This window comes from Rhipicephalus microplus, chromosome X, assembly GCF_043290135.1.
Source record: "Rhipicephalus microplus isolate Deutch F79 chromosome X, USDA_Rmic, whole genome shotgun sequence".
Lineage (NCBI taxonomy): Eukaryota > Metazoa > Arthropoda > Arachnida > Ixodida > Ixodidae > Rhipicephalus > Rhipicephalus microplus.
The window spans coordinates 45,928,531-45,951,559 of NC_134710.1; the positions used below are offsets into that span (position 1 = coordinate 45,928,531).

A 23,029-nucleotide genomic window follows, 5' to 3' on the forward strand; every position below is an offset into this window, starting at 1 on the left:
TTTTTTATGAAAAAATCTGTGGCGTAAACAAAGGCTCTGTTATTAAACACACATTTCGAAAGTTATAGAAATGTGCGTGTATTCAAACCCATTTGAAGGCAAATCGCTTTGGCGCGAAGCGTCGGCAAACAATGGCATTGCAAGGTACACAATTTTTTTTTCATATATAATGCGTAGCAGAGCCGTATACAAGGACATCGACGCGGTAAACAGCTTGACAGGCGTAAATGCGCCGACTAACTTTGAATTGCGCAAACCATGCCTCGGTATATACCAGGAAGGGGGTGAGTTTTGTTCCTCGCAGAAGTTCAGAGACAAGCACCTTAAGAGTTGCACCATTCCTCGTCACGTTTTGCAGTCTGACTTTCGCTAAATATTTCGAGCATGTCTGCACAGCAGATGTCAGTTTCGAGGAGCAAGCACAGACAGCGACGCTGAGTGGTGCCTTCTTGTCGGGGAAAAACAATATCATTGCCCCAGCACTCACACATAAAAAAGGATGCTCGCACACTCGCGCAGAATGCTGCTTGCAACTGAAAGATTTCTTTCCTGATCTATGGAGTAAACAGGTACTGGGGATTAAACAGAGATTACTCAACGCTACTAAGCCGTTCCCTGCCACGTGATGGCCCGGCTGTGCGCCGACACAGACGAAAGAAAAATTGAAACAGTGCAGTTCAACAAAAGCACTTATTTCACTTTATAATCGGCGCAAAAGGGAATGAACTTGTTTTATGCTTCAGTAATACTGAAGGCCTGTTCATCAGCATAGCCCGAAATTAGCGAATTCCCCGGGTGTGGGTGAGGAGGGGCTAAGTATGCGGCGTGTCGTCACCCAGTCGGACCAGCCTCGTCATATTTTAAAAAGCAGTGCTATGAGGGCAAATAAAATGGTCACCGACCATGGATTCCGTATACGGGAGCCTTGTTCACAATTGTCTTGCTTTTATGTGAACAATCGTTGCCAGTGCCCATTTTAATTATCCTCGTGTCTCTTAGCGGCGAGACGGGTTTCCGTCCGACTCCCGACCTTGAAGCAGGGCCACGCAGTTTCATTGGCGGTAATGGCGACCAAGGTCCGCTGATGTTGCATCCCAAGAAGTGTTTGCTTCCCATTTTTACTTCCTAAAGACCTCGGACCAAAGACAGGTGCCATTTGATAAGGTCGTCATCGGTTCACTCTGATCTTAACCTTGAAGCATTGGGCATCATGTCGTGTTTATGAATCGATCAACAGGGGGGGGGGGGGGGGGGGATGCAGTGCGATGAAACTTTACCACTCTCTCCTAAAAAGGATAGCCCTGTGCACACCTTCGTCCACCCGGCATCTAAAAAGCTGAAATTTGAACGACTTACTAATATCCGCCATGATTTGGCTATGACCTTTGTTTTACGATAGTACAATTCTCAAACAGTGACCAGCAACCAGATTCACGACAATGGATGGAAGGTGTCTTCAGACATATTTCGAAACATTTTATTCGTTCTGTTCAGTTCATTTCTTTCTACTGTGCTTAGCACGGGCGATGAATTTCGTGTGATAGAGCACATCTTGGTACAGAGTAATATAATCTGTGTTTGATCACTCTGTTTCATTGTCTAGCTCAATTTTCCCACAGACCTAGTTGCTTGTGACTATCTCTACAATTTTTCTCGTTTTCTCGGACCGGATCTTTGCACTTCCCATTCCGTATGCCCGTACAAACTACTCTAACCTTAACCATTGTAGTACAGGCCTAGTATTAATAACGAGACTTGACTACTTAAGGCCTAACGACTCAATGAAACAAAGATATCCATCGAAATGCCTTGAGTTTCCATATGTCCCTGTCTCCACGTAATTACCTAATTAGGAAGTAACATATGTCGTTACAGAGTGTCTCCCTCATTTTTGTCTTACTTGAGCGCTCTCTTGGTGATTTCATGCTGCGCTTCAGTGATACCAGCAGACCATATAGCACAAAAGGAGGGGCTCATTAAATTAAGCATTAATTGGCAGTGGTCCTTGCTACGTTAAAGGAAAGATAAAGAAATATAATGAGGCTTTTGAGCGGTGGAACTCATTGCGTGTTCTTTCTCGCACAATTTATTTATATAACTGCTAGACGTGGCCTAATTTTTCACGACCGAGAACTTTTCTTTTTGACAGTTGAGCTAGCGCCATAATTTGTCTACAATATAAAGTCGCTTCGGGTGTTAGTTATTACCCTATATACGTTTCCGACTCGCTTGAACTCGCTGAAACACGCTACGTCATTTCAGCGATAAAGCTTTTTGTACGCTTAGATTGAACTACTTTGTTATAGTAAGTCAGATAATATCGAGAACGTTAACGTGTGTGATAGTTTTAATTCTGTTTTGGCAGCTTTCGGTGTCACAAACCGGTTGCACAGTTCATCTACTCTTGTTTACGTACTCATCATTGTCTATACACTATATAATAGCGCACGAATATTCCAAACGAGTTTGAAGTGGCATCTGACCATAGAGGCTACCTGCTCGAAAATGTAAAGGTAAGAGGCGCAGGATATTTCTGTTTGTTTATAATCCGACTAGAAAAACTTGTGAATGCGATTGATGGGCAAAAGAACTGACTAATGGGCAATTGAAGATGCTAGGTACATCCACAGGTAGCCACTAATGACATGCCTGAGTGACGCTGTCGCAAAACCCATTTCTAATGTCATTTCTGTTTCATACCAGAATATTAGGTAAAAAGTTATTTCTCTGAACTTGACTACTATCCGTTCTTCACAGTTTGAGCTCTACTATAAACAAGCCAGAAACTATTTCGAGCAGTGTAGCCCCTACTCTGTTGGCAATAAACAAACTTGAGCATTCGCCGATACTTCGCCAAAGTTTCTGTTCAAGAATGGAGGTATACTGTGTCTCGTCACGGCGAAATGGAAACTAGTCCTGGAAGTGGGTGTCGGGCGAATGGGGAAGGGGTGAGCGGTGCTCTCGCAGCCCTGAGTCCGTGACAAGTGGTCGGAGTCAGGGCTCGAGTGCGTGGTCGGATGACGAGGTGGGCAAATGACGACCACTCACCCGGAGGGCCGGTGTTCGGGCGGGCCCTGCTGTGCTGCTGTCCCGCGGGTCCGCTCTGCCGCCGTCCATGGAGCGGACGCGGCGGCGGGCCGCTCGTCAAGTGAGGGGGAACTCCCAGTCGCTGGCGCCGGGACGTGGCTCTGTGGCGAGGAAGATGCCGCCGCCGTCGGAGCGAAAGTCTCCCCGCGTGCGCTGGCGCGCGCGCTGAGTTCAAAAATCCGCTCGAGCCGGCGTAGCGCAGGGCTCTGCGCGATTGGGGGCCGCGCGCCAGGCGGTATTCGGTGCCCGGGAGCGCCACCGCTGCAAGGAAGAAAGAGCGGCCCACGACGACGCCTGCAGCCGCCGACCGGAGGCGCCACGCGGTGGTAGGACACCGGCGGGCCGCCCACACCTCCGAAAAGTTCGGAGCCTGCTCGCGACGGGGCTGGCTCGAAAGTTCCAATACGCGGAGAGAGAATTATGCGCACACGGCCATTGTACTTCTGAAAGATTTTGCAAATTGCTGTGATTGATTGATTGATTGATTGATTGATTGATTGATTGATTGATTGATTGATTGATTGATTGATTGAGTGAGTGAGTGAGTGAGTGAGTGAGTGAGTGATTTACTGATTGATTGATCGGGTGATTGGGTGATTCAATGAACGAGCGAACAAATAAATAAATGCATGAATGAATTCACCATATAAGTGGACAAGTTCTTATTTGTAGTAGAACACAGGCGGCGATTTATTGACACGTGAAAAAAATGAGTGGACAGCCCATCTTTCATTATTTTTTACGTGCAGGTGAGATTTCGTTCATCGCGCTTTTTCTTGTGCACAGTGACCTATAGTTGTTTTTTTTTTCACCACTTGAACGAGTTTTGCGGGTTTAATTGAAGGTGACGTAAAGGACAGTAGCTGTTCGCAGAAGGTTGTTCTATGAGGTAACCGAGGCGGGCAACACCTGTGACGCTGACAGTGCAGAAGTGAGAAAACTATCGACGCTAGTGGCCCTGGCCAGCCTCCCAGTCATCGTCAAACAATAGCGGTGAGGTTCTTGAAATAAAGCGAAATGACCAAGGGTGCCATGATGACACTGGCATACTTTGTCTCAACAAAATCGATAGCAGCACATAAACATTCGCAACAAGTTTGAAGTGGCATCCGACCACAGCGGCTACCTGCTGAAAACGTAAATGTAAGAGGTGCAGAAGATTTCTGGTTATTTATAGTCCAGTGAGAAAAATCTGCTAATGCTACCGATGGGCAAATGAACTGACCACGCGTAACTCACCCCATGTGAGATCATGTTTGTATAGTCAACACATTCGAGAGGAACGAGAATAAACGTTTATTGATATGAATCCGAGGGGGGAAAAAACGCTTCTCTTGTTCACCCATGGGGAGTGGCCTTCTCAGCGCAGGTACACCACTGCTTTTTGCTTCTTCCGTGGCCTGTTTCGCCAGCTTAAGCTCATCCTCCTAATTCAACGATACTTCATAGTTGAATGTAATGTAATTGTGGAAATGGTTACGGAAGATTGCTTGGGCATTTAAGGTGACCTTGGGATGTAATGAACAATAAGACCCACCGTACTTGCTGTTGGGTAGAGATATTCATTTAAAACTTTTAATAAATGAATCGTTGCTTGTTTATTGAATTAACATTTCATCGATTAATTGACATCTTTAAGGCTGCTTTTAAAAGTATATCCCATTGCTTGAGAAGCATTGCTTGCATAATAATGGAAGCTCGAGCGAGTTGGTATGCGTTTATCTTGGTTGATACCGCGCACACCAGAGGAGGAGGAAGAATAAGAAACGTACTGGCATCGAAGTCTGCCTACTTATGTGGTTCTTAAAGGAAAAATAAGAGAAAAGTGAGCCCCGTAAGTGTCTGCATCAGGTGCGGCACCTCAACAGTAGCTCACAAGGGATGGGGGTAAGGAGAGAATAAAAGGGTAGGATTAAAAGCTATATATAGAAAGAGGAAGGAGAGAGCGAGGCGCAGGGACAGGCACATACAGAAGTAAGGAGAAGATAGGAAAGATGGACACGGTCGCAGGAGTCCGAGGACGGAGCACCACTCGACGAGAGCTCTTGTCGGCGTCAGGAGATGGTGTAGGGCTAATTCAGTCGGCCAGATCTACGCTGTCGTCGTCGTCGCGGACCAGCGTCAGAAGGTGGCGTAGGACCAGCCCAGGCGGCCAGAGCTGCACTGTCGTCGGAGATCGCGAGGGCACAACCGGCCGGCACGGAATACAGCGAGCGAGATGCCCCGAAGCCTGCCTACTCTAGCGCGCCTATCAGCGCCTGTCCTGTCTATCCTATTCTTCGTCGTCGTCTCGTGTGCCCTGTATCAACCAAGACTAACGCGTTTGTTTGCTCTCGATAGAAACGTTTCTATCAGAAGCGCTATGGAAGTCACATGCGCACATTTACGCCTTCATGAAATTTCGTTATTCCGCCTAGTGGATACAGGTGAACCGTCGTCTATGGGTGTCACAGAATAAAGGATCTCTGGTCATTATCCATGGACAATTTAGCAGCAGGTCCTATTGCCTCAAAGCCTGCGTCCTCGAGGGCATTGAAATCGCAGTTTTCTGTAACCACACTGGTTGATATTGTTATTATTATTATTATTATTATTATTATTATTATTATTATTATTATTATTATTATTATTATTATTATTATTATTATTTGTAGCATTTCATATGCCTAAAATTTTAGTGACACCAAGCCTTCTTGACAAAATATACATTCAAATTATTAACCTGTTCATAATCAGTGAAGCAACAACACTATGAAAAGAGGGTTTGATTATATTTATTCGAACAATGCAAAATTAAAGTCGCTCCACTTATTCAATGCTTATTAATGATTACCTGCAACATACGCTAATAAAAACAGTCATAGCGATGGATGCGTCACAAAGTGAAATAAAAATGTGGAATTGGAATTGTCCCTCTTTTACTCCAAATTGATCGTTTCCTCTTCGTCTTCCAAATTAAATTTCGTGCCCATCTTTATGAAAAAATTTCTAGCGATCATTCCAGTTGTGCTTAAACTACAGCAGGATCACCAATAATTTTGACGGATTTGCTATGGGTATGTTCAGCCCTCATTCAGACTTTCTGACTGCTTTCAAATCATTGCTTCCACTGCACATAAATTTAATCAAATTAGTTCGGGTTCCAGGGCACAAAGACCACAAACGCTCGCACGAGAATACTATATATAACCTAAAGCATGTGCAACGAGTTTTCGAATAGAGAGGCACCAAATATCTCAAACTGTACAGTATACATGATACAGCGCGAAAACGTTTGCATACATACTCATCAACGCTGAAATACAGACCAAGGTACTTGACGGTATCCACCTAGTCTCAGGGTGTGCACGAACAAGGAAAACAATTGGAATCCTGCAAAAAAAACGAATAATTGATATCTATATTTTTCAAAAGGTTGTAAAAAGAAATCAGTTTTGTCTTAGACGTATGATTTTATTTAAATTAGCAGCAAACCACTCCTTAGCCCTTGTTGCAACTGCCTGTAATGAAGTAAAGGCATGCATAAAGCTGGTTGACTGCGCTATAATGACAGTGTCATCTGCGTATTGATATAAACCAGCTGGTACCACGTTAACCAGGTCATTCACAAAAATATTATATAACAATAGACTAAGGATGGAGCTTCGTGGAACACCGGATTTTCCTAATAAAAATCGCTCTTGGCCTGCGCAAGAGAAACTAGCTGACGTTGGTGATGCAGAAAATTTTACAGAAGCTGCAAAATGCATCAAAGCAGCAAGACAATGCTTTAACGTTCAACAGAGGCGTTTGTTGTTTTATGTACATTTCGGCTGCGCAAGCGCATCGTATAGTTACATATCTTGTCTGTGTTCGGTTTCGGCTCTCCACTGTTTCATCGTATATCATCGCGTTTATCGCATATTTTGAGGTATTTCGTTTATTTAACTCTCTGGCCGGACATGTGCAGATCAGTGGTTACAGCGCTCAGGTGTAGACACAAAGTTCGGGGAGGGGGGGTTAACCATACTTATAGTACGGCATAACAGTATATGGCCGTTGTATGGCACGCTGGAAAATGAGGGTAAACTATTATTCGTCATGTGTTAAAAAATATTAGCTATGACCTGAACCTTAATGCCAAAAATGATGTTCTTAAAAGCCTGTGTGCCTGACTTTACTCACTTACTAATAGAAAGTGCAGTGCACTTTTGCAACAACACTTTAAAAACCAAGTATGTTCCTCCACGTTGCTTACATCCCAAGGACTAATTTCTAGTACCGAGGCGTAACACAAGGTACGAAAAACTAATACGAGACTTCTACGTTCCTCTGCACTTCAATAAGTTGCCTCCAAGGTGGGCAAGGCGAAACGGCTGCGACCATGCCGCTAACCAAGAAGTTTGTTCTCGCTGTGCAGGTTTTCCTGTTAGCGATTGCCGGCGTACCAACTTCGTGCAACGTGTGCCTTGGACCCAGTGTGACCAACGCAAGCTCAGACACACGGCAGCAATCAAGATCAACATTCACGCCAGGCATGTTGGACACCCCTCTTCAGGATCTGCGCATGTCAGTGACGTCATGCACCATGGACAGTATAAAAGCACTACCACAGAACTACTTCACCAGTGGGCATGGCGAAACGGCTGCGACCATGCCGCTAACCAAGAAGTTTGTTCTCGCTGTGCAGGTTAGTTGTTCATTCTCTACAATAGGAGTGGAGATGAGTTGTTTTTATTGGTTTTGCCGTGCCCAGGCACTTGTTTGAGTATTGCCTATGACTGTTACGCAGCTCTTGGAATTTTGATTTGTGGCGATGTCGAAAGCAACCCGGGTCCCTCCACAGCTGATAATTTACAGAATGTACTGAAGGAACAGGCCGATATTCACGCCGAGGTTACTGAAATGAAAAACAGGTTTAGCGAGTGTGTACAGCTCATTCGTGATCTTGACTCACGTTTAAAATCACTAGAGCAACTTATGAAAGAATGAAAGGAAAGCTGGCCGCTAATTACAGCGCTTCAATCATCGTCATTATCCCTTCAAAATCCAGTGGCCCTGAAAAGCAGAAAACTTGTTGACCTTGAAGATCGCAGTCGAAGGTCAAACATAATCGTTTATGGCATTTTGGAAAATAGCGGGCAAAACGAGGCATCATTAGGAAAAAGTGATGCGAGTCTACAGCCTGTATTCACCACCTTGGCCGCCGCGCCAGTTGACGCCCAGTAATAGCCTATTTGCAAGATTTTAATGAAAAGCAGGCTGTCATTCAAAATACAAACTTGAAGGGACAATCATTTTCATTCAAATTGACTACAGTCATGAAACACTGCGCGTACGCAAGCTTCTTTGAGATAGCGCCAAAGTTGACCAAGTGAACAAGAGGCACGTATCTCTTTTGCATGATAAGTTGAAAATTGATGACACCATCTTTGTATGGGACGATACCAGAAATGAACGTGTAGCAATTCCAAAGCAGCGGGACGCCACTCGTTGACGTACAACGCGTGCAGAGGCACAATATATAAGGATACTAAATTTTAATGCTCGGAGCCTTGTAAATAAAATTGGCGAACTTGAACTGTTGCTTCTTGAACATGATCCACAGATAACAGTAATCAAGGAAACCTGGTTAAATGGCAACGTTTGTGATTCCGTTTTAATGCCGCCAAACTATAGCATTTTTTGTTGTGATCGGCCAATTAGGGGCGGTGGCGTAGCCATTGTTTTACGGCATCCATTGACAGGTATTGTTATAAACCAAATCGATGGTCATGAAAGTTTGTTCCTCAGAGTAGACTGCTGGGGCCATGTCTTTATCGTGTGTGCAGTGTATCGGCTTCCCCTGAATACATTTCCAAACTGTGCGATCATGTGGCTCAGTTTTCGAACAACAGAGTGATACTCGCCGGTGATTTTAGTATTCCGTGCATTGATTGGCGTGACCCCGTTTCCTTTTTCGATGTGGACATAAATCCTCTTGTGGATATTATGATTATGTGTGATCTAAAACAAACTGTTACCGCGTACACCAGAGAAGCGGGAAGTGCCCGTTCGGTAATAGATTTAATTTTTATTAGTAATGATATTTCTACATACTCTGTGGATGTGGTTGATGGTGTGTCGGACCACAAGGTGGTGTACCTTTCCTTTCCGCTTGGTGATGCCAAGTTGCACAAAAAACAAAGAAAAAAGCTAATAAAAGATTTCGCTAAAGCCGTTGACCATGCAATACTTGACTGTTTGTGGGAATTTTGTGATAACATGCCGGGCTGCGTCACAACTATCTGGGATGCTCTGAAAGAAACTATTCATTATTGCATTGAAAAATTTGTGCCCTCCAAATATGTTCGCGCTAACAAATATAACCCGTGGATGACAAGAGAAATCATTCATTTACAGCGTAGGCTAAAACGAGCCAAAAACCATAAAGAAACAGTTAGTGAGATATCTAAATTAAAAGTCAGCCTTGCTTCCAAACTCTCCGACGCAAAAATTAGGTATTTCACTCATTCATTACCTGATGTTTTGACAAAAACCCTGAAAAATGCTGGCAATATTTCGAACAAACGGATGCTACGCCCATTCAAATAACTGTTGATGGTTTCATTGTAAATGATGCATCGGTTGCCGCTGATCAGTTTCCCAGATACTTCTGCTCCGTATTTTCTGCTCCCCAACATGAATCACCACATGACAACCTTTTTCCAGTAATGTCTTCCGAGTTCATAACTTATGAGGGTATATTTTCTTTGCTGCTTAACCTGAAAAATAAATCTTCAGCTGGTCCAGATAATATCCCTAACATATTCATGCGTAAATACGCCGAACCCGTTGCGCACATTTTAACAAACGTTTTTCGCCTCTCCTTCGAAAATTCTTTCATTCCTGATGACTGGTGGATCACGTGTAGTACCGGTGTTTAAGAAAGGGGATCATTTAAACATTGCAAACTGCAGGCCTATTTCCTTAACGTGTACGTCAAGTAAGCTATTAGAATACATAGTCACACATTACATCACAACATTTCTTGAAGAAAACCGCCTGCTGTCGCCATTACAGCATGGATTTAGGAAAAAATTATCGACCACTACGCAGCTAGTTACAACAATTCATGAGTTTACGTCGTCGCTCGATACGGGGAATCAAATTGATGCTATCTTTTTAGATTTTAGTAAAGCCTTCGATCTTGTCATGCAAAGCAACCTCATTTCTAAATTGCATATTCTAGGTCTACCTGTTAACTTCATTGACTGGAACCGTTCTTACCTTCACAATCGCAAGCAGTATGTTAAAGTAAATGACTGCATGTCTGGTATTCTACCAGTATCATCCGGAGCTCCTCAAGGTAGTGTTTTGGGACCTATTCTCTTTCTAGTGTATATAAATGAGATTGTTGAATCAATAGACACATCACAAGTCCACATAAAGCTTTTTGCAGATGACTGCATACTTTATAAAACGATTACTGCTTCGAATGACCAGAAATGCCTGCAATCCAACCTTCGTGCCATTTCTAAGTGGTGTGAAAATTGGTTAATGAAATTAAATAGCGATAAATCAGTTGTCATGCATATAACGAATAAGAAACACCGTTTTAATTATACGTATTCTCTCAACAACTGTCCATTGACTGAGGTCAACGAATATAAATATTTGGGCGTCACAATTACAAGCCACCTAACATGGTCAAGCCACATTAATAAAACATGCTCATCTGCTTCTAGAAAGCTCGGTTTTTTTGAGACACAAATTAAAAACAGCGCCTTCAGAAATCAAAAAGTTGGCCTACAATGTTTTTATAAGACCAAAGTTAGATTATGCTATAGTGTCGTTTGGGACCCACATATAAAGAAAGATGTTAAGAAGCTTGAGATGGTGCAGCGAAAGGCGGTTCGCTTTATCGTTAATGCCTACCACAGAAGTGACTCGCCAACAACGATCATGGCCATTAATGATATCCCTACTTTAAAATACCGAAGAGCTGTTGCCCGGCTGAAATTTCTACACTCACTTTATTTCCGTAAATTTAACACTTGTCCAGAAACTTATATAAGAAATCGAATCTCAAGACAAACTCGACATACTCAAAGTTACACTCTTGAACCTTACTTCGCACGTACTAATCTTTTCATGAACTCGTTTTTTCCTCGGACGATCAATGATTGGAACGCGTTAACTTTTGAAGCATTCGGTGATAATGAAAATCCTGACTTCGATAACTATGTATCTTTCCGCTTTTAACCGTACAACTCAAGATCTCGGACTGTCTCACGTTGTATTTGATTTGCATTCTCTGGTTGCAATTTGCAATTTTTTGCTCCCATTTAACCTTGTTAAAATGTTATCCTGTGTTCTACTGCGTTAACATGTTTTATTGCTTGAACTTTCTTTTTATTTAATTTACATTGTGAATCACTTTTTATTATGCCCCCCTGCTCGGTCTTTCGACCGCAGTGTTCTGTAAATAAAGTGCACTGCGCATCCTGACTAAACATAAATTTAAAAAGGTTCTCAGGCGAATGATTTGTTTATCGTCGTAAGTAAAGTGACTGTTCTTTTTTCCGAGTTGTCTCTATTTGATTTCATTCTGTCATATAAGCAAATGTTTAACTTCAAAGATTGCTGTTTTCCGCTGCTGCCAGGCACTGCTGCTCAAGCCTTATGTGCCTGATATGTGTACTACTTTTTGATAAAATTAGTAATAAAGTTTATTATTATTATTATTATTATTATTATTATTATTATTATTATTATTATTATTATTATTATTATTATTATTATTATTATTATTATTATTATTATTATTATTATTATTATTATTATTATTATTATTTAATAGGGCCACAGGCGGCTTGGGGCTTGTCCTACCAGCGCACTAATAGGCGCTGTAGTGAAAGTGATAAGATTATCTCGACTTCTGCATCTCGGCATTGCTCGCCTCGCACTGGCACACCGGCCAAGCGGTAGTGTCGGGAGTTAGGGTGGCGGTTGCCGTTATAAATTAATTGAAGATTTGATCGAATAATTTCATCAAGAGAAATCAAGGAATCGAATATCATTAATCGACTAGTCACGCGATTTCACTGAATTATTCGTTCATTAATTTTGCCATTCCTACTGTTAGGCTAAGCGCCTAAGTATGCATCTTTGGCATACTTAGGCACTTCAGTCAATGAATGCCAAGGATACCCGTGCATCGTGATCTATTGATAGCCGTGCTGCATCGGATGGGGTGAGCGATCACGTGCGCCACAGTGATACTGAATACACGATGAGTGCTGGTGTCCAAAGCTAGCAATGTGTCGCTCGTTCGGTAGGCTCTATGGCGCTGAACCGTAGAGCCACAGAGAAAGCTGCAGATGATGAGCCGAGCTTCACTCTCAAGGTGTAAAGGACAAGCACATCCCACCTTTCTAATTAATGCACGGATAGATGGGATACAAAGGGGAGGAAGCAGACAGGTTAACGATACAGCACCCCTGTTGGGTATACCCTACGGTGGGACAAAAGGAAAGGGAAGTGGATGGAGATAGAGAGAGGGAGCGAGAGAAGCGTTAAAAATTGAAGGAAGAGAATGATAAACAAATGTGGTGACACTCAAGTGGCGTTAGCTCTGCACAACAGTCACAGATGTTCGCAAATGACTGTAGTCCTCAGAAAACAGAATGATGCTTTAACTTTCATGTTGGCTGACGAGCGATGAGGATGGTTTTCCAGCAACCTTTCTATAATTAAATCGACGATGGCAAGTCAAAACGACGTATATGTTTAACGTGTTCGCCCAGACCTTCTTCAATTGGTGCTTTTCTACCCTCATTGGTTGGCGTCGTGCCGTGATGTATAGTTCAGCGTCAAGATCTCTATATTATCTATATTATGTTAAATCCCGTCACCGAAGGCAAGGTGTCGCTTGCCAAGACCTAGTGCATTCAACCTGCGACGTTTCGGCTCGATGTCTCGATCACTCCACATGTGCGCCAAGATTGGCAGAGGCGTCTGACGCCGGCGGAATCACTGAATTCTGGTCAGTCTTAAGTGGCCACGTTGGCACTGATCAGCACACAATGACAGCATTATGAAGGTGCATGGCAGTGTTGCTAGATGCTACCGAGCAAACAAGCAGATCCTCATCCCTAATAAATGGCTGAAGAAAGCGGACACAAAATTAATTGCTTCATTTTTTAAGTACTTTTAATTTTGATAAAAAATATCATTCAAATATGAAAGGGAGTTTCAAGAATCACCTATTGCTTTGTACAGCGAAAATGTGCGCAACTATGAACAAAAGCTCATAGCCACTTTTAACATTGTCTCCGGGATAGTCTCTATATGGCTAAATTAAGGCACGTTTGCAAGCGCATGATTAACGTTGTTTGCTGATTCCCCCAAGATATGTTTGCCTTCAACAGTCAACCATATAAAGGCGTGCGCGCGGGTAAGTGAAGTCAGGGGGCGACCCCCCCCCCCCCGTTTTAACTATAAAGGGGAGGGCGCTAAATCTGCCCTTTACATTGACTTAGTATATAAAGAGGGGGAGGGAGGCGGCGATGAAACTTGGCCCCCTTGATGTGGAACCCTGCGCACGCCTGTCTGCCCAAAGTCATCGACAAACATGCTATAAGGGAACGACAAACGTGCTATTGGTGAACGTGATGATCTCTGAAATAACTAGTTCTGCTGAAAAAAACGTGACAAGCGACTTCAAAATTTTACACGTGACTCAGCGAAAAAAGAAGCCCTAATCCACTTATTATTAGCGGAATTGGCAACTCTGGCGCATGGTGGCTCAAGCACATGTGCCTCCCGAAACTCAAGTCAATATCGCTCAAGAAGAGCATGACGAGCGATATATGTTTCGCAATGAGCATAATACAGACTGGGTAAAATGTTGGATCCCCTGAACAAAGTGACAGTTATCGCACTTTACCGATTTCGCGACTAAGAGCTGCCAATAAAGTAGTAATAGTTGTGCTGCTTTGCGGAGAAAGAATTATCGTAATAAGAGAGACAAGTAATAAGAGAGTAAAAGACAAGAAGAAGCGGGCCGATATTTGTATCGTAAAATACGCTAACGAATTCCCTGACTACCATACGGGTGATGTATAAGGTTACTCGCAGTTGGAGTTGCTTCTGCGTAGGACGGTCGGGCTGCTGCATTAACAAGGCATTATTGGAACACAAGATATCGCTAATCAGAGCTTCACCTTCTAATACTTCTTTGCATTGTCGAGAGTGTAAGTGTACATGCCGAAAGTCGATGAAGGCGCGGTTTTGTACCAGCTCAGGAGATATGAAACGCGCTTTACGATTCAGGCAAGGCACATCAATAACAGGGGTGGCACACGTGTGAGCCAACCATCGATTTACTTGCATAAAAAAAAATGAATGCTTTAACAGTTATCTTTCACCCCCACTCGTGCCGGATTGGTAGGTTTGTATGACCATATGCAGATAAGAGATCGTGCCTGCTTTTTTTTTTTTTTCGTCGTTGCGTGCCTCTTCAGTTGTCAGTCGGGGTTCGTAGCGTCTTCACTTCTTGTGTCCGTACTTCCACGTCCTATCTATTAGAATGAATTTTATCAACCAGCTCAGCTCGCTTGTAATCTAAAAAAAAGTAAAGCGACCAAATAATCTCGTTCCATCTCACAATATTAACGCGCAACTAGACATTGTTTCCGAAATTTTATTTCGATTGTTTGTGGTGGTAAGGCAAACAAGAGCGTTATTCTTTTGAAACAATGTATCCGTGAGTACCTTATTGTTTTCTTTACAGTTACGCAGAAGTCGTTTTTGTTACTGAGAGCAGTCTCTTCGTGTTTGTTATGAGTTTTGTTATTAATGTTTTATTGTTTTGCGCGCCTGCATCTTAGTGATAAAACCCGAATGAAGTACGCCAATGCGTCACAGCGTTATCGAAGAGCTTTCGTCGAGTCCAAGTAATGAAACACCAGTAGCGGCCACGGTGAGGCTTAGCTGGCACGCTGCCAAACCTGATCGTTGAAACGTCTTTCTCCGTCCACTCAGAAGACAGCAAAACTCGTCATTCTTTCGTAACTTATTCCCTTTCTCGCGAGCCACTGTCATGCCCAAGGACTGCGCGGGATGCATTCCTTTCCATGAAATCTGAGCACCACTTCAACTTGTATGGTCTCTTTCGGGTGTCAGTATGACGGTAACCAAATCTATGCAGGCATCTATTATACTTTATTTTCACTTAGCTCTTGTTAAATTCAGGTAAACACGTATGTGTGGTCCTTTGTACACGCAAAACTTCCTTGTCGATGTAGCGTGCAGATGGCGTTAATAGGCAGCTTTGGTGTAAGCTAAGAATTTTAATTTCATGAAGTAGTCACCCTATCGATTGGCAAATTGTGCGTCTCGACGCATGGACGCTGAAAACAAGGAGTGGCCGTGAAAACCAAGACGCATGAGAACGGTCCACTGTTCTTGAATGTCAGCCAAACGAACCGTTCTTTTCCTCCCCTTTAGTGGACACTTAAGAGCAGAATTAATCAGTTTAGGCAGGCAAAAGTGTTCTTCCGAGACACTATCTCCATTTGTTTGGCGGTAAAGGCTGATTAATTGCTCGAAAAAATGAGGGTCAAACTTCTTCTTATAAACATATCGTAGTAGCGCAAAGTTTAAAAAAAGAAGAAAGGAAATGGAAGATGGAAGAAGATGAAATAAAGAGAGGCGCCACCTTCTGTCCTCTTCTTTCGTTTTTTTTTTCCTTTCTAGAACATTGCCACTCTGCAATATGTTTAGTAAACACCAATTTGCCCAAGAAAAACTCATCCTGAAGCACATTCCTGTTCTTTTTTTTTTAATTCGCACCGAAACTTTATCACCGGTATGTAAATGCAGCTCAACAGCATCAAATCTGCTTTTTATTTTAAACGGAGAATTAAATGGTAACCTCGATCTCGTAAGCTAATGAAAAGAACTCACCGAGTCTCACAAATCATTCGGCATGTGTCATAAAAGCTACTTTGTGCTTGCAAATAGAGGGAGCTAACAGTACAATGCTAAACAGAACGACGCAATGCATATTTTACGTTAGAAATAACTAAGCTATATTCAGTAAATTTAATAACAAGGAAATCGAATATATTACTTTCATACGGCGCTTATTTCTGCAGTTTTATTAGTTAGTGCTATCACACTCGAAGCGTTCGGCGACCGAGAAACACCACCGGTGAACGTGGAAACTGCACTACTCCGACAACGAGCCGTCACAAGCGAACACGAAGCGAAATGCAAACATAACTGCATCTAGGGCCACTTCCCGAAGCTAATGCGGCGAGTGTTCTTTTTTTTTTTTTTGCTGCTGTCGAGAAGCTTTGACCATGACCTCCGAAATAGGGAGCAGGCGTGCTATCTCGAACGCCATGCATCATTGACAAATCGTTGTTGATCGGCATGCCGTATCCCTTCTCTTCATCGCTCCGAGGCAGCAGCACCACCCCAACCCACCAACTGAGAGAACCTTGCGAGAGAGAAAGTGTGCATTACATCTGCTGCGAAATGTGACTTCGTAGAGTGTTGGGCACATAACTACGCGGCTCGAGGAGTCGGAGGTTCCATTCCCAGTGGGGGAAATTTTTCTAAGACTTTCTTTTCTTTCCTATTTGGGGGTGTCAATTTTATCAACGTCATATCCATGACGAAAATGCGTCACCATAGTCTTGGTAGACCCCGGCATAAAACATTTTCGTTTTGCTTCGCACTAGGGGTGGCAAGCGTGAAAAAAATGCGGAGCTGGGCATGCAGTCTTTTTTGCTTCTCTCCGGTTTCATCTTTCTTTCCTCTTATCTTCCTTTCTCTATCTTTTCTGTGTTCTTTTTTCTATCTTTATTTCTTCCTCACTATCTACTTCATTCTCATTCTATTGTTCTTCCCACTTTTTCCTTTCTTTTGCTCTCTCTCTCTCTTTTTCAATTGCTCACTTTTTTGTTTTTGTTTCTATCTTTATGTGTGGTTTCGCCTGCGTTATGTCAAGCGACGGCCGCATACGACAGCCGGGACCCTCGAAGTTCTCCTCACTTATCATCATTAACGTGCTCGAAGAACAAGAGAAGACCTCTCCTCGGCGCGAGCACGCACTCAATATGCTACAGATGGCTGTGCCGTTCGCAGTTTCGCCTGCGTTTCGTCAAGCTACGACAGCATACGATGACCACATACCACAGCCGGACAACTAAAGTTATCCGCAATTAAAAAACAATTTCAGTGGTCCCCGTTAGAGGCTTGGCTAGATCGCAAGAAGCGCAGCAACGCCTGCAGTGTACGACTTGTGTGTTGGAGTATACTTAGCGTAGTTTTACTGCCTGACCATGACCGATGCCAGCTACCACGAGTGCGCATGAGTGGTGCATACCGGCAGCCAGTTAAATTACCGCGGCGCTACCCAAGAGGGAGTACATTTGTTGGTGAGACTTAAACTGTATGAGGCAGGAGTTCATGGGAAGGTGTATAGTTGAAGAGATAAAAAAATTCTTCAGAACAGGTTATCACTGGAGCCAACGTTTCGACAAGCTGGATTGTCTCGCACAAGCTTTGAAGAAGACATTTGTGCTTTCCTACAGTGTCACTTCATTCGTCTCCCCCCCCCCCTTAGAATCTTTGGTTGTCGCAAACATTTGCTGCAGAATTAATGTGTTTATCTTCGTATCACGTGTAAAGCTCCCGTAAAGCTGAACGTGCATCTGCGAGAATAACCAAACCGCTATACGAACCATTATTTTTTTTTGCCCAGAGAGAGCACTCATGTTTTTGAGTGGCATAAATGACATTCATCCTATAGACCTATTCCATGTATGTAAACAGCGGTAGGCACCGTCGACATACTGAGCTTGCTTGTAGCGATGTCACGGTGCGTAGGCTATGCCAGCTCAAAGCTCGCCACCATAGAGTTTTTTTTTAATTAACTAGAGAGGACTCTGTCACTGCGATCGTTCAGCGACCATGGGATTGATGGGTAGTGCACACATTTGCCTAGTCTTCGTACTTGCGGGTGGCGAATCGTACTTGCGGCTCCGTTTATTGTCGTGTTTCGGTTTTGTTTTGAAAGACAGATTCAACCCTTTTGAACTTCGTGCGCGATTTGGAAAGGTAAATCTAAAAGCATAATGTGTTGAATCGCAACCGCTGAACATTTGCCGAATTTTGTTTCGTGACAAAACAGCTCCAAGCCACAGGAACACACACGGAGCCAAAAGCAGGCCAGAAGTACGAAGATTAGACAAATGTGTGTACTATCCATCATTCCCATGCTCGCTGAAGCGCCGTGCATTGCAGTTTCACTAGCGCCAGCGTTCCCTCTAGTGTATATAAGGAAACTCTACGGTCGCCACCACCCTCTACGATCACGTGACAACTAGCCCAGCAGCTGCAAAACGGTCTCCTTGCACTCCTCTCCCCCCCCCCCTTTGATGTGGAACTCTGCGCACGCTTATAGGGACAATCTTAATTTTGTAGTGTTGAATTTCCTCTAAACTAGCAAGGTTTTTATTTTAAAAGTTGGAGTAAAGCTACGCCATTCGGTTAAATTGCGAATGCTTCTGAAAAGGATGCAAAACAGTGCAAAAGTCAGACGAAACTTGAAAAAAAAAAAACTTTCTCTCTGCAAGTGAATTTTTCTCGCCATGAACACCTGACAAATAGACACTTCACAAAAAAAATGAAAGGTGAACCATTCAATTTTGAAACGGATACAAGTAATGGTTTTGAAATAATTATGTCTAAGAAATCTGTCACAAATATAACTACATCAGGGGTTTGGCCCACCGAAACCACAATATGATTATGGGAGACGCCATAGTGAAGGGCTCCGGAAATTTCGGCTATCCGGGGTTGTTTAACGTGCACCTGAATCTAAGCACACGGGCCTCACGCCATTCGGCCTCCAACCAAAATGCGGCCGCCATGACCGGCATTCGATCCCGCGACCTGCGGGTCCGCAGTCGAGTGCCTTAGACCACCGTGGCGGGTGGATTCTACGCATTTATCCAAAAGGAAATCACCCAACGTAGGCACGCGTTCACGTGGATAAAACGCGCGTCGCGAGTTTCATAAGCACTTTTGTAATGATGCGGGCTTACTATATGAGCATACTGGTAGCGTGGTGATGATGAAAGCAAGCCAAATGGCTTGTCGGTGGTCTCAATAAGTACCTGCTCAATTGCGCAATGGTCTATCGATGCTCATCGGTGTTGCATAAGACGATCTCGCTCTGTTCCGTTTATACAACCACGCACCTTGTTCTCGCGTTGTCTTCGCAGAATGTGTAGCGCGCGAGACGCATGAGCATTATTAAACATTCGATTCTTTGATCCTACTCCTTTTTAAATCGGTATTGGACGGACATACAACACAGGCTGAATTACAGCGACAACTTTTATGAGGACACAAGAAGGGTGTCGTAGTTGTTCACCGTCCCCGGTGTCCGTAACTGATATAACTCAAATTAAAAAAAAAGAAATGAAATGAGAAAAATATTCAAGAAGGAACGAGCTTTGAACCTGGGTCCTCTTGGTGACAACCCAGCATTCTACCACACTGCCATGCCGATGCTCGAAACTCCTTCGAAAAAACACCCTAGACATGCATGTCACGGGCTGCCATTTTGGGCACCCAGCGTCACGCGGAGTTAACGGGCGCCGCGCTACTCCCTTTGACTGTGAGCCCACTTGGGCTTCGGAATAGCTTCCTTTGAAGCCGTCAAAGCCTGGCAGGGGTTATCGCGTCAGACTTCCACCGCTGAGGAATAACCTTTTCTGTCTGTGGCGACAGCGGGCAGCCGCCGGATGCACTGGCTGAGACCCTAGGCAAGCGTCCCTTCCAACAGAAGCAACACGCCGGTGAGCTGTAAGCGATCCCCTCACAAGTTTGTCACCCTCGCCAAGATGAGAGCTTGCCCCACTTTTTGCAAATGGACGCGGTTGCAATACATTTTAGGGCGGAGTTTCGAACAATGTCACGCACAATATTGGACCCATGTCGATGGTCCTCTGCTCCTCCAGGAATAAAATGAGAGGACACGATATAGTTTAAGCGCAGGATTTCGCCCTGCTAATCAGTCTGGTTGCTTTTACTACATGGGATAACAAAAGATTGCCGAGTATCGCTTCTAGACGTTTTTTTTTTTTTAGTGTGGCTTTATCGGCTGGTCACCTGAATTTAGCCGTTGGTCTAGTTGAGACGCGCAATCAATATCTGCCACGGAGACATCGGAACTCCAACTCTGGTTAGCTCAACCTGTCTGGGTTCACCGTCAAGCTCCAGCTCCCAGAACATCAGTGTTGCAATGTCACTGGCATCGTAGTCATTCCAGAACTCTTCGGGACTTCTCGCATCCGATCGTCACGGACTCAACGCTGCCAGACATCGTACGTATGCCATCACCTGCTCGTACGTCTCAACTTTTGCGTCTTAAGCTGCTGTTTAATTATTTAACTGTTTGTTTCATTTTGTGTTACTTTAGTGTTTCTTAATACTTCTTGTTTTAAGCCCATTTATTGTTTTTATACGTACATGTTTTGTATATTGAAGTATTGCATTCTTTGTGCCACATAAATTATAATAAATCTGTCGTTTTGTTTTCCCCCCCACGTCTCTGATTTGTTCATTGCTCTGCTTGGGTAAGGAACGAACTAACCTGTTGTCATTCCCGCCGCCGACTTCGCGTCAGCGACGCTAGGGGGGCAGCTTGTAACAAAACTGGCGGCCGCGGCGAGGTCGTTTCGTACAATAGTGGACAGTGAATAGTGAACGAGAACTGTGAGCACAGCATGGCGATAGAACAGCGCAGTTGAAGCTGTTGCGTCTAGTTGAACAATTCTGCATGTGAATTGTGTGCACGCTGTGGTTGTATTAGCAACAGCTTTCATTATTTACAGAATGAATTTTGATAAGTGGATGGCATACTGAGAACAGTTAGGCCTCAAGGGCGCTGAACTAAGGCAATGGGTGAAAAAGCAGGAGGAGTTAGCCAAGAAAGAGCGGGCATCAGCCCAAGAGGGAAAGGATAAGAAAAAAGAGAGGGCGCAATGACAGAGGAAACGAACGAGTCGTGGCATGAGAAGCCAGATAGCGGGAAATGGAGCTACTGCAATGAAAGGTTTGTCTCAATGAAAGTAGCAACGTGAACCAATCTAGCGGTGCACCCCTCGATGTCGGGGAGGAACAGTGTTTATGATATACACTGGCAGATTACTCGATGCTTTGATGAAAGAAGGAACAACTTAGACGCGTTTATACGGCGTTTTGAGAGCATCGCCAAAGGGCGAAAATGACCGAAAGGCCAATAAGCAACAGTGCGTTCGACATGTTTAACAGGAGAGGCGCTAAATGTTTTATTTTGGCAGGTTGCCACCTAGTGATGCAGCAGACTACACCAAGATTAAAACCACTCTTTTCAAGTACTTTCGCTTCACGTCGGATGGTTTCCGAGATAAGTCCAATAAGGAAAGACCAATAGGGGCTGAAACAGCGGCAAAGTACGCGGCTCGTCTAAGCCACTATTTAGATAGGTCGGCTGAGCTGTCGAAGACTGAGAAAGAATGCGAGTCCCTCCACACATTGTTGATTAGGTATAGTGGTTCTTGCATGGTTCTGCCTCGAAATTGGTATTATATTTGAAGGGAAGGAAGAGGGGCTCCCCAGAGCGCATGCTAGAGATTACGAGCCATTTCTAGAAGCTCAGGGTGGAGCGAGCCTCGCGAAAACCAAAAAGGATGACGACAGCATGGACGAGAAGGGGAAACGAGAAAGGAAGCAGCGGCCACGCACCCTTGTTACGGTGCTATATTTGCAGTCGTGGAAATCAGCCGCCGCACTTGCGTCGCAACCAACCTGTCGCTAATGTAGCCATCGTCTGTCCCAAGTGTGGAGAAAACGGACATAAAACAAACGACTGCTGGTCGGGATCCAATAACACAGTACAGGCGTTCGGCAACTACGCACTAAAGGAAACCCCTGAAGATCCCATCCGTGACCGTGTATATAGAGCTGAAAAATGGCGAAACAGTCCCCGTCGTCAACGCCGTGAAGGTGACTCCATCGAAAGCTCTATCCGAGAACCTATACCAGTTGTCACAGGGGTCCTCCGAGGCACAGATATTTCAGTATTGAAGGACACGGAGTGCAAGACCGTAATCGTGCGGAAAGAGTTTTTGAAGAAAGACGAACTGATGGGCAAAAGTAAACTTGTCTACTTAGTTGATGGAACAGCAAGGATGCTGTCTGAAGCACGGATTGATGTTGACGCACCATATTTTGCTGGTCACCTTATGGCACCGTCCCCATCATGATCAGCATACAAAAAGGCACAAAACGCACTGGAAAGTGCACGAATCAGGCGCTGTCTAACAACTGAAAGTTTAATGAAAGAACCGTGTCATATATGCAAGCATGAAGGCATAAAAAATTTTGACAATCGTCACAAAGCACGTAATCAAGTAAGCTGTAGTTACGAAATTCAGCATCCGTGAGAGTGGTTGAAGGCTGGCTCACACACATGTTCCTTGCTTTTATGATTTCATACGCTTCAGCAATTTCACACGTGCGCCGGTCACCACAGTGGTTTTGTTTAACCCAGCTGCGCAGCCACACTGCCGGCAATTGAGTAGCCCCTTTTCTGCTACTTTACTTTACGGCACTATGCCGTAAAGTATGTCTTCACGGAAGAGGCAAAAGAGGAGCCCGTAGCAGCAGCTTTCACCCCTTCCCAAGAGCGTGCCCCACCGGGAAAATTTGCCAAGCCTCATACGCCCGTGACTGCGGCGGAATTATCGCAAGATGACGACTATGACTGCGAGCAGAGAGGTGATAAGACACTCAAACAATGTTTTGAGAAGATCGGCAGGAAGCAAACATGCCGAAACGGGAAGAGAAGCGTCGAATACAAAAAAGAAAGGGGACTCGGAGGCAAACGAACGGCTAGTACGCCAACTATAGTCGT

General features: G+C 44.1%; 2 protein-coding genes across 7 annotated transcripts in view; one reads left to right on the forward strand and one right to left on the reverse strand.

The window, feature by feature from the left end:
• LOC119175883 (uncharacterized) overlaps positions 1 to 4,386 on the reverse strand; it is a 766,025-nt gene extending 761,639 nt beyond the window's left edge. The window contains exon 1 of the mRNA XM_075876430.1: positions 3,049 to 4,386. The gene's annotated coding sequence lies outside the window, so the exon portion shown is untranslated. The remainder of the gene's footprint in view (positions 1 to 3,048) is intronic.
• Positions 1 to 23,029, forward strand: part of cN-IIIB (cytosolic 5'-nucleotidase IIIB) — a 513,152-nt gene that overhangs the window by 347,641 nt on the left and 142,482 nt on the right. For all 6 annotated transcript variants that reach the window (XM_075876434.1, XM_075876435.1, XM_075876432.1 and 3 more), the window contains one exon: positions 7,487 to 7,756. In XM_075876434.1, the coding sequence (XP_075732549.1) occupies positions 7,604 to 7,756 (153 nt within the window). In that variant the 5' untranslated portion in view covers positions 7,487 to 7,603. The remainder of the gene's footprint in view (positions 1 to 7,486; positions 7,757 to 23,029) is intronic.